Source organism: Neolamprologus brichardi, chromosome 10, assembly GCF_056152115.1.
Source record: "Neolamprologus brichardi isolate AB-2024 chromosome 10, ASM5615211v1, whole genome shotgun sequence".
In the NCBI taxonomy this organism is placed as follows: domain Eukaryota; kingdom Metazoa; phylum Chordata; class Actinopteri; order Cichliformes; family Cichlidae; genus Neolamprologus; species Neolamprologus brichardi.
Window position 1 is genome coordinate 14,672,521 of NC_142113.1, and position 11,981 is coordinate 14,684,501.

At 38.2% G+C, this 11,981-nt stretch overlaps 1 protein-coding gene across 3 annotated transcripts; it reads right to left on the reverse strand.

The window, feature by feature from the left end:
* Nucleotides 1–6,226: 6,226 nt before the first annotated feature.
* Nucleotides 6,227–11,661, reverse strand: LOC102780148 (coiled-coil domain-containing protein 38-like). Of its 3 annotated transcripts, none has more exons than XM_006802275.3 (14): nucleotides 11,562–11,661; nucleotides 11,144–11,196; nucleotides 9,955–10,092; nucleotides 9,794–9,858; nucleotides 8,924–9,087; nucleotides 8,717–8,800; nucleotides 8,450–8,589; nucleotides 8,192–8,279; nucleotides 7,923–7,965; nucleotides 7,681–7,826; nucleotides 7,314–7,443; nucleotides 6,994–7,196; nucleotides 6,677–6,770; nucleotides 6,227–6,371 (listed from the first exon to the last, which is right to left on the reverse strand). In XM_006802275.3, the coding sequence occupies exons 2-14, from the start codon at nucleotides 11,163–11,165 to the stop codon at nucleotides 6,252–6,254; spliced, it is 1,437 nt and encodes a 478-aa protein (XP_006802338.2). In that variant the 5' UTR covers nucleotides 11,166–11,196; nucleotides 11,562–11,661; the 3' UTR covers nucleotides 6,227–6,251. The 3 variants fall into 3 exon arrangements, with proteins under 3 accessions (XP_006802338.2, XP_006802336.2, XP_006802339.2); XM_006802273.2 differs by having other exon boundaries at nucleotides 11,144–11,243; nucleotides 11,562–11,655; XM_006802276.3 differs by having other exon boundaries at nucleotides 11,144–11,188; nucleotides 11,562–11,652.
* Between the last annotated feature and the right edge of the window lie 320 nt (nucleotides 11,662–11,981).

The window sequence follows — 11,981 nt, forward strand, 5'->3', positions numbered from 1 at the left end:
TTTTAGAATAATTTTTCTGTAAAAGTTCATGTTATGTAAAAATTAGCCTTTCATATATATTTTTGAAGTGTTATATGTTTTTTCACCACTGAAATGGGTATTGCAAGTAAAGCTCTAGCTCAGAGTTATTTCCTGGCAGTGCAAACCATCCCAATCAGCAGGGAATGAAAAACAGCAGATAATATGATTAAATTAAATGCTGGAATGCTGGTTACTTTTAACATAAAAATAATCACCACTGTTGGTTGGCTGTTTGCTTAAATGCCTGGCAGGAGTTTCAGTGACAATAAAGCACAGCTCTAACTGAGCACAAATTTAGTAGGAATGCAGCTCCCAATTGGCTGGCTGCATTGCTAAGCTAACCTGAAAATTAGCCTGGGCAAAGACTAAAAACCAGGGTGTGGGGCTGTAAGGAAAGTACATGTATAAGTGACTTCTGTAATTATTTGCATTTATGTGTAAATGTGAGGTGTTTTTTTATCTTGACTACATAATTCAAACCAATATGCTGTAGGTTAGAGCAAGTACTGTATGCTAACCACTTAAGGTTACTACTGTTGTGATGTGGCGCTATATAAATGGCACTGAAATGAACTGAGTCTACTTCAACTTCATGACTTCAACAATAGCTAATCAAGTCAGGAGCTAACAAACCTGGGCTTTATAAATTAAACAGTACTGGTGCTGTGTTATTGTAGCTTTCTAAAACAGCAGATAATACTGGACATAAAAAAAGGGATTTAGAAATACCACAGCAATAATGCATGATACGTAATCATGGTGAATGACAACATTTAGCATATATTTTAAGTATGAAAAGGCACACAGTGTGAAACAAAAAGCCCCCACAGGGGAAACAGCATCTTTCTTTTGTGTGTAGTTTAAACTCACGGCTCATATTCGAGTTTTTGCGTTATGGGTTCAGTAACCCAGTAAATGCAACATTAGAAAATAAATCATGTGTAAAGGGCCTATATGGGTACTTTCAATGCCCATAATCTTTCTATAGGTTGTGCCAATATGACAACCAAACAGCTTTTGGACCTATGTACTGAAACCAAAATCGATACACTGTAGCTGTTTAGTGCACATACATTGTACACCTATATTACCAGTATCAGAAGTTTACATAAAAAAAAGTGTGGACAAAGAATTAAGAGACTTACTGTAATGGATTATGTAAAATCATTTTGATGTAATGAAATAAGAAAAAGACTCTTACTTCAAATTATGCATGTTTCCAAAAACAACAGAACACCAGAGTTTAAAAAGAAACCTATAAATTGGCTGAAGCGTAAGGATACCACTCCACCTAATGAAGCTCAATTCATTTAGTTAGGTATCCACCTTGTGGTAAATAGGTGGTACTGCAACATTTTACAGGTTGCGCATATTTTGCTCAACTTTATAGCCACTAAAAGCCATAGAGTTGGAACTGTTACCTAACCATTATGTAATATGATGCAAGACTGTCACCTTGCAACATATTTTGGTCTTTAAATCTAAACATGCATTCAAAAATAAATCAAATTAAATCATCTAAACATGCCAGCGTCATACCTCAATATTTTTTTCACTCAGTCTGAAAGAGAAGTGGGTGTTTTACGTGTCTACTTGACACTTCACTTCACTTCAAGCTTCACTGCAAACGCACCCAACTGTAACTAAAGTTTACCTGTCTAAACTTATCATCAATTAAAACTTCTTCGTCACTTTCTCCTCTTTATATCGTTATTACAACCTAAATGCACAGAACTCTGAGGCCTCGCGTGCCTCCTGAGTTCTGCATTGATGGTGGACCTGTTTTTTTCTCCATGCTGCACTTCATGGCCTCCTCTACTTAGCAGATATATTGTTCTTCCTACCACCCCCCCACACACGATGAGATTCCTTGGCGCACACAGTCACACAGGCTTTTAGACACTCATTAGCTCTTACTAATACAATAAGCGTCACCTTCCATTACATGGTGCTCGGCTGGATATCAGGATTGGAAACCCACCAAATCTCCACACAAGCGGTGCTACCCCCTCAAGCATGGCATTGTCTTTCAACCACAATGTCAGATTGTTGTCTCTTTTCTCTTTAACCAGTGTCTAAAGTGTAAACATATACACTTAATGTAGATAAGCGCACATACTGACACCTTTCTCCGACACACACACCATCTCATGGATGCTCTTTGAAGGAGTGGCTAAACTGACACACATTCTTGCATTGTGTGGATCCTCACATCAACTTTGGGGTTTGTTTCAGTGCAGGCAGCTGTTTAAAAATCCACCGTGCCCCCGCCCTGTTCAAGCCTGTTGTCTCGCTTTCGAACAGCACATGTAGAGGTGTAAGAAAATCTTAATTAAGACTCCTAATTCTCCGTGCTGTCGCCCGACCACGGCTGTGGACTCACGTGAACCCTTCTGCGCGCAGCGTGAGGATAGATGTCGTTGGACCAGGTTGGCAGTTTTGTTCTATCATCTGTACTCTTCAAACTTCAACCAGGATTAACAGATACTTATTAAAATCTATTTAATAAAGTTCTCATAATAATATAATTGTGTAGCTTGTTGCAAACTTTCCATATAAAAACACTACTATGTAGCAAAAAAATTTCAAAAGACCTAATAGCAAGTAGTTTTTCATTTTTGAGGTAAGGTGTAAATTGAATAAACATGATTATAATAAAAGAAAAGTTTTCATGTTTTTTAATAGTGTCATTTTTCCTGTAAACAACAAACTTGTCTAGAGTCTGGCCTTTTCATCAGGAATCTAATTTGTTAACATAACAGTTAACACGCACATGTTAATGAATTTTCCTCATTATACTGAGAGGCTACAGTATGCCGTATGTCACCGCACAGATATATAATGTGTAGTGACAAGTGCTTGCCACTGTAAAGGTGATTTCAGCTCTGGGTTTTGTATGTCGCTCTTGGGTCTGAGGCTTCTCCCTCTGAGCAGTGGCAAAGGGCATGTGATCCTCGGCGTGCAGCAGATGCCCTGAAGAAGACTTGCAGCAGATGAGTTGAAAATGAGCGTGACATGTGTTAAACAGGCGAAGCCCCGCAACGCTGACGTTTGACAAGATGATGGGCGTAGGCAATTATTATTGTCTCCGCTTAAAAAGCAGTCAATATTCAGGGCTGCAGTCTTTGAAAGCAAAAGTCATAATACAAATCAGCTTGACCAGATTTTCATTACTAATTGAGGTGCCTGAATGGAATATGATCAGGCTTAAACAGGCAAGAACCAGATTTTGAAATCCTTAAAAGCCCGAGGGTCCATAATGGTAATTTTAAGGAAATTGATATAAAACGACCACTAAAATGATTTCAGCGACATCCTTACATTGTAACATGTAGGTGTCAGCGTCTATGAGTTCTTTCTTCACACACTTGTAGTCATCTGCACGCCCTGACAGACCTCCGACCTCAGTCCTTCCTGCCCGACAAAAGTACCAATGATGGTGCGTTAGCCATGGGGTGGAACATGCCAAGGGGGCGCTCCACTCCACCCCCTTCCCTCTACCCACCCTCCAGAACCATTTGGACCACAGGGAATGGGTTAATCACATTAGAGGCCCAGAAGAGAGATGGGAAGTAGACAGTACCGTGACAGCCGGGGTAGCACTGGCACGACTAATCCCGTTAGGCCGAGGAAAAAGGGGGACGCCATCGCGCCTACGAGGCTGAGAAAGAGAAAAACATTTTCCCAGGAATGAGTTCACCTGTATGGTAACACAGCGAAGTTGGCCTGTTGATGCCTATTAGAAGAAACAATCGCACTTGGCACATACAAATGTTTTTTTTCATGCTGGGCACCACTTTATTGTCAGTGCCTGAAAAAAAATCAGCAGCAGACAGTGGCATCGCATGAGATCCTCTTTCATGCCACAGTGAAGCCCCCCCTTTCAACCCACTGCTATCTGTCTGCCAAACAGTGAGAAGATGGGGAGGGGTGCTGTAAGAAGGATAGAGCCTATTTCATCTGCCATTGTAAGTGCACCCGAGTTCAACCTTAATGTAAACCTTTGCAGGCAGGATATGAATAGGATGCTCTCTATAAAAATATATCCTGCTGGGTAATCCGGCAGATGGCCACAGCAGCGGACACTACAAGGGAGGGTGTAGCCACTGCAGGGGTAAACGGGGAACGTCCGTTCAGCAGCCACTCTTCAGACTGGGAGATGTGGAATCAAGATTCTTAACTCCCCTTGGCAACGCTGGGAAACAGAGCCGTCAGTTTAGATCCATCAAGTTTCTACTTAATCTCACCCACCATTTTTTTTCTCTCCAGTTTCTCCTTTTTTTTTTTTTGTATCTTCTCCCTTTGTTGTGGGGATTAAGCCAAGTGGTAAAACAGTGATTTAATGATCTTTCCATGGCTATGTGCACCACTTAAACCATGAGACAAACAAGCTGAGGCATTCTAAGAGTCACCCCCTCTGAAGGCGGCTGTTCAGGAACTGTGAGGCTTTTGATACAGCTTTAAGCTCTGGCTGATTATTTTTCCCACTGCGGTGTGATGTGCTGTGCTCTGCTATGGGAAAATTGAAGTTTTTGTGTTTTGTGAAGGCCCATTGTAAACAGGATAAGAAGAAAACAGTTGGATAATTTAATGATAGCTTTATAATGATAAGGTATGGTAAATTGTAATGATTTCTTTAAGCACAAAAGAAGCAGTGCTGTTAAACTTCAGCATCGTCATTGCAAAGCATAAGAAAAATACATAAATATTGCAAATATTTCTTTTACAGTCAGACAAGGCAAAAGGGGGTCCAACCCAGTACTAGCCAGGTGTACCTAATACAGTACTATGTAAAGACTAAAAACTACATTTTCCAACTCAGGAAATGATGCATTTAAATGTTCCAATATTATGCCACACCAGGAAATTATTTCTTCACCTGTGAGTGCCTTGTCTATTACTTTTCATGTATTACCTCTTCAAATTTATTCTCCAAACTCACATGGTGCAGAGCACTGAATATATCTGTTTGAGAGGTACAAACTACATGGGAAAAAGCACATACTGACCAATGTGTTTTTATCTTATTCAGAATATGAAAGAAACTTCGCTTTCCTTTTTAGAAAACTCACACATTAAGGATTACTACAAAAAAATCATTTAATTGTGGTAAATTATATATCAATACTTCTGATACAGTTTGTGTTTGTGTCTGTATGTGTCTGTGTGTCTGTTACTCATTTACTGAGAAATAACTGCCAAGGCATTGGCAGTGACCAGCAGAGAGTAGGACTAGAAAGCCATAATAGGGCGACAAATATCAGAGGAGAGGCAGTCTGTGTGTAATGGATGATGGAGGTGTGAGTGTTTAGGGCAGTGTGCAATAAGTGGGTAAGCTGGTGGTTGGCTACATTGGGGGACACCAGTAGGGTCAATGATGATGATAATGGGGAGGGTAAGCACTCTATTGAGGTTAATACTTCTGAGCTGGCTAAGAGATTATGCCATTGTGAAAAATATTTAAGACCTCACAGATTTTACACCGCTAAGAAATTCAGAAAGAGAGAAGACAGTTTTCAAACTACACATTAATATGAAAAACTGTAGCCATGACCAAGCTGCAAGTGAGCTGACATTCAGACACAAATGGCTGATCATTAAGTAATAATGATTTTAGATGGCAACATTCAGGTTATTGAGGAGTCAGTATGACCCCTGCTGTAATTAGAACATCAGCTGTAACTGCTGATTTATTACAACCCTAATTCCAAAAACGTTGGGAAGGCTGTGTAAATAAAAACAGAATGCAGGGATTTTGAAACGTCATACACCCATATTTTTTTATTTGATGGCAGTGACATATCTCGAAAAAGTTGGGAAGGGGCACGTTTACCACTGAGAAGAATCCCCTCTTCTTCTAAGAACAATCGTCTGCAAACTGAGGAGACCAGTTGTTTGACTTTTAGGGCAGGAGTGTTGCCCCGTTGTCTGATTTAGAATTCCAGCTGCTTTTTATTACCACTTACGTGTCATTATCATCCCAACTTTTCCGAGACGTTTTGCTGCCATCAAATTCAAAATTTCAAGAAATACTAAAATATAATATGTTTTCTATGTTTTACCATAAATAAAATATTGGTCTGTGAGACTTGCAAATCATTCCATTCTGTTTTTATTTACATTTTACACATCCTCCCCTGTTTTTTAGACCTGAAGTTGTGATTATCACACAATCCCTGTGAAAACATGGACTCAGACAGGTGTAACAAGAAGAGCATTTGTACTTATTTTTAATCTGAGTCCACAGCGAAGAGTTGGGAACGGAAGTCCTCCATGAAGGTGATGGCCTCATCAACAATTTCAATCTTCTTCTTGACCGGGAAACATCTGGGCATGAGCTTTCGTCCATACTATAAGATTTTAAAGGTGGAGCCTTAACCATCAGTAGGAAATAACTTGCTATGAGATTTTTTTTCTAAGCTAACTAAAATTGATTTGTTGGTAGAGCACTGAGAGGCTAAGTGTCTTTATTTCTCAAAGCTAGAGGTAACATTTCTCAATTGTAAGAAGAGCATTCTGTGTGTTTGTGTTGAGCTGCATTTTTACAGATGTTCCCCCTAACATCACACAACAACCACTTATATATGTGGCACACTGACTTAATGCAAGTACAGAATGTATTTAATGTTGTATGAATCTATGTTAAATGACTCACTGTTTTCTTGGCGTCACCCAGCGATCTCTGAATGCACTTCTTCATCCTTTCTCTGTGTTGCTCCATCTCCAGTTTAAGTTTTTCCTCTCGCTGTCTGGAGTGTGTAACAACATGTAATAAGAGAGGTAGTTATACAGTATACTGGATTTTTATCAATGCATCAAAGACAGGAATTAAAATATAAACAGAAACAAAACCCATTTTTAGCTTTCTGGATTGTTAAAAAAAAAAACTGGAGATTAAGGAGGTGGATAAAATTTACTATCTATTCACAAGTTAGCCCTGTTTACTAAACATCTGCGTTCAGTGAGACAAACCTGCTCCTCTTCTCGCTGTCCTTGATGTTCCTCAGTGTTTTCAGCACGTCCTCTGGGATGCTCTCAACTTGCTGGAACAGCAGAGACATACGGTGCTCAAAACCAGTCAGCATCTCCAAAGGGGTGATTTGGGTCGGCCGTTCATCGATGCATGAGGAATACACCTTTGCCACCTTAATCGCCAAATCATTCAACATAATATCCTGTATGTAAGACAGTTGTAGAAGATGAGAGAAAAAAAAGTTCCCCAAGGCTGCTTTGATTTCAAATAGGATGATATATTAAAAAAGTCGAGCATAAAGTACACTCTGCATCATTACCTGGTCCTCTGTCTTTATTGATTCATGGAGATGAACACTCTTTTTAAGCATGGCCACTCTCTTCTTTTCGATGTCAACTCTCTCCTTCATATCTTCTACATGCATGTTTAGCTGCTCTTCTTCCTCTTTCCTTGACACAAAGAAGAGTTTATTTACTATCTATCTATCTATCTATCTATCTATCCTTGGTGCTTTCCTTTTGCTTGGTTAGCAGACATAGCAGCAGTCACATAAATTGTAAGTTCAAAAACCAACTTTAAACCACCGTCACGAGAGATCTGCAAGATACTATGAGGACTTCTTCGCCGAAATTCACGCTGTGTACACCTGGCTTTGAAAGAACTGTTAGAAAAACCGCGATTCTCACATTTTCTTTACGGTGACCTCGAAAGTGTGCTCCATTTTCTTATCCATCCTGGTGATATTGTGAATCAGAGACAGGTTCTGGTCAGTCAGCTCTGACAGCAGGACCACTACCTCCATGGGATCGAAGTTATATAGTTCCAGCTTGTCCTGCAGGGAAAGGGAAGTGAGCACTGTAAATAAAGCCTCCTGATGAAAATGGCTGTTGCTTTAATGATCTTTGGTTTTAGACTCACTAACTCTGACCTCATAGATTGTGTTGTTTCCATCCAGCTGGGAATTCTTCACCCTGAAATGAAATAGATTTTAAGATCATAGTTTTAAAAAGTTTTATTTTGCTGGAACTCCTACCACCTTCTTTGCTGTTGTTGCATTGCTCCCTGTTGCTCTGATAACATCACAGATTAAATTATCCAACAAAACTAAAACTAATCAAACTAACTAATCAAATTAAATGATCTGAGAATTGATAGAAAAGAACCAACTGGTGATAGTGTGTGTGTGTGCTTCCTTACACTGCATCACTGTGGTTTGAGGACAGTGTAGACTCACTGGTGGGAGGCAGCACTCTATCTGGAGTGGAATCCAGATCTTTCTCCAAGCCTGTGTTAAAGTTCATACTTACAGATCAGATGTATGTGAGCTTCTATGCCAGCAGTTATAATGCATTCAATAGTAACTCAGACACGGTTTATTTTTTAATAAAAGGCTGGTCTCCCATTTGAGAAACCCACACCAGTCTGACCCGTATCCATTTAATGTTGTTTTCCTACCATCTGGTCTGTCTGGCAAGCCTTTGGTTGTTAAAGTCGCTGCTTTCTGGGCTTCCTGCCACTCGGGAGGAGAAAGCTTGAACAAAATTCTCCCGTACCTCTTATATTCATTCAGAACCTTCTCAATCTTGGCAACTTCACTATAAAGAAGAAAGCTTTAGCATGCCACTTATTCCAAATTTGTCACTTTCTTATACAGATCTATGCATTAAACCGATGCGTAACGCATTTAAGTGACATGCATAATATTCCTATTGTCAGCCATACCTTTTTAATATTGCTGTTTCATCGGTGACCTTCTCAATCTTATCACTCATTTCCTGTATGGAGCTACTTGAGTTTTTCAACCTGCTAAAAAAGCAGTTTTACAGTTATTACAACAGAAAATTATATTTAAATCAACCCATCCCCTATTCAAAACAATATTTATATCAAAATATCCCATTTTGATATGGGGAATTTTCTGATGCTTACAGATTTTGGGCATCCATAACTTTCTTCTCAACAGAGGTGAGGAATTCTTTCAAAAAGCAATCTTCAAATGCCTTGAAATCTTCAAGTCTTTGTACTACATACTTCTGTGCAGTCATGGCCTTTGCGGTCGTCTTAATCTTTGAACTGATCACCTTACCATCCAACTGGATTATTTAACAACATAAGATTAACATAGTGTAAATTTGTCATAATTAAAAGACAGAAAAGCTTTGATGACTGTTTTCTAACAGAAAACGCATTTATTAAAGAAATAATGAAATATGATAGACTTTATGTGCATACAATTGAAAAAATAGTTCCAGATTTTAGGAAATATAAATCAAGGAAGAGATAACGCTTAAGAGCCAATACGTCCTTCTTTTTTAACAAACAAAATTTGATTTTATTTCCCCTGCTTCCAGTCTCTCCAGGCTGTAGCGAAATCCTAAGTAAAGCTAATCCCAAACATCTTTTCATTAAAATTAAAAGTTTGTCGGATTAAAATCTCTATAGCTTCATTTAAGATCAGGATATTTGTACTGACATGAATTTTGAAAGAATCTCGACCTCAGGATTAGTCCTGAGGGATTCTTCTTGGGTCTAGAAAAACAAGCTAAACATTTTAATAGAAGTAGAACAATGTGCAAAGGTTTTGAGCCACCCCTCAAACAGAAATTAGTTTCAATGATTTTTGAAATATGCAACCATAGTTGTACAATTATAAGAACTAATGTAAGAGAAAATAATAGTGTCTGTATCTCTATCTATTTTTGATGGGCTTATGATGGACCTCTAAAGTTTTCTTTTCTTTTGTTTAATGCAACTGCTGATTTTGCAAAAACTATACCTTAGACCCTTTAATTACATTACCTTTAGCTGCGCATTCTTCTCTGACATGAGGATCCAGTTCTCACTGCTGTCTCTCTTAGAAATGTCTAAGCAAAGAGAATAAGTCGTGTCAACACTAGAGAGAAATCCTTCAAACAAAATGTAACCTTTAAAACACTGCATTCTGCTCTTTCTTCACCCACCTTGATTAACCTCAGACGTTGCCATGCCTGTGAGGTCTTGAGTAGGGAGAGATGTGTTTTTCCTCTTCTCCCTTTCCTCCTGCTCTTTCAACAGCAGACCTATCACCTCATTTGTGGACATGCTTTGTCTGTCCTGCACTGAAGACAGTCAAAACAAACCCTAAAATAGTTTTCAATACAGTGCTTTGAAACCGTTTTTGTGTATGTTTGTGTGTATTTTTCACACTTGCATGTTTCACATCGTTAAAGAAATGCTGCTGATCAAAAGGAACTCAAAGGCTCATCTCAAATTTACCAAAAAGCATTCCCCAAGAATTTTGTGAAAATATTCTGTTGACTGATGAGACAAATTAAAAGGTTTTGGAAGGTCTAATTCTTGTTACACCTGGGATAAAAACAAAAACATCATACCAACAGCCAAACATGGTGCTGGTTGAGTGTGATGGTCTGGGGCTGCTTTGCCGCTTCAGGACCTGGACGAGTAATTGATGGAACCATGAATACTGCTCTCTACCAGAAAATCCTCAAGGAGAATTTCTGGCCATCAGTTTGTGCCCTGAAGCTCAAGCTCATGAAGTACAAATTAAGATTTTTAATTGTACTAGTCAAATCTGATCAAGATGCTCTGGCATGACCTTAAACGGGCTGCTTAAGCTTGAAAACACTTTATTATGTGAGAATAAAAGCAATTCAGTAAAGAAGAATGGACCATAAATTCATACACAGTGATGTCAAAGACTCGTTGACAGTTATTCCTAACATGTGACTGCAGTTCTTGCTGCCAAAGCTGGTACAATCAGTTATTATGTTTGGGCGGCAATTATTTTTTTAGACAGGTTTAGATAGTATTTTTTGCAAAATAAATTAATTCATCATGTAAAAACTGAATTTTATATTTATGTGGGTTATCTTTGCCCAGTGTTCAAATTTATTTGATGTTCTGAAACATTTAAGTGTGACACATATGACACAGGAAAATAAATTAAAGAGTGGGCAAATATTTTTTCACAACATTGGAGTTAAGTGCTATGTTTACATTTTACAATTTCACAACACTTTTTTTTTTTAACAAATAAGGTCCAGATTTCTAAACAAGTATATATTTCATCCGATGAAATGACACTACAAATATCACCAAAACTTTGTGAAAAACTAGCAATTAATTTTTACATATGATTTGGGTGCTTACCTGGCTGTAGTGGCGAAGACATCTCTTAGCTTGATGCTAGATTCGCTGTTGTTCTTACAAACAGACGTTTAAAGTCAGGTTTAGCCGCAGTTTCTTCAAACTACAAACAGCAACCATATAACAACACACTAATTCATAACAAAAGAAAAACACTGACTGCCCTACTGCAAGGTGATGCTGTCATTCTTATCATTTTGTAATTACACCAAAATCTTAAACTGGAACTAGCGTTAGCTTAGCTTACTTAACCCTCTGTGTAAGTAGAACTGCTAGCTTATCGACACCGTAGAAATTAGCCTTTATGCTAACTTAATGATAACACTTTTTATGCATGCTTTAATTTAAAACATGGTGAATTCAGAAATAAACTAAATTACCAAATACATAAAAACTCAATGACTGCACCCTCTGAACATACTCTTTCTCTTTATCACATGGATAGGAACACTGGAGCCTCAAACTTTAATGTTTAAGATTAGAAGTAACAGACGACTGTCCTGGTTACTGTTGCCTTGTTTTTCTTCTTCTTCGTGACTATTGTTTAAGACTGAGGAAGTGGACAGTGTTTAGAGGAACTGTGTAAAAAAACTGCAAGAAATGTTTTAAATTTTCTGATGTTTAGATGCAAATGTTAGTTCCATGTGCAAAAGATGATTAAAAAATAAATAATACTGTAAATAATAATTATTTACAGTAATGTGCAAAAGTCTTGAGCCACAGCAATTGAAACTTGGGGTAACATAAATGGTTTTCAAACTGAGTTTGTATGAGTCTAACAAGCTTGGATGACAATATTTGTTATGACCACTTGTGTTTTTGAATATTGCCTGAAAGATAG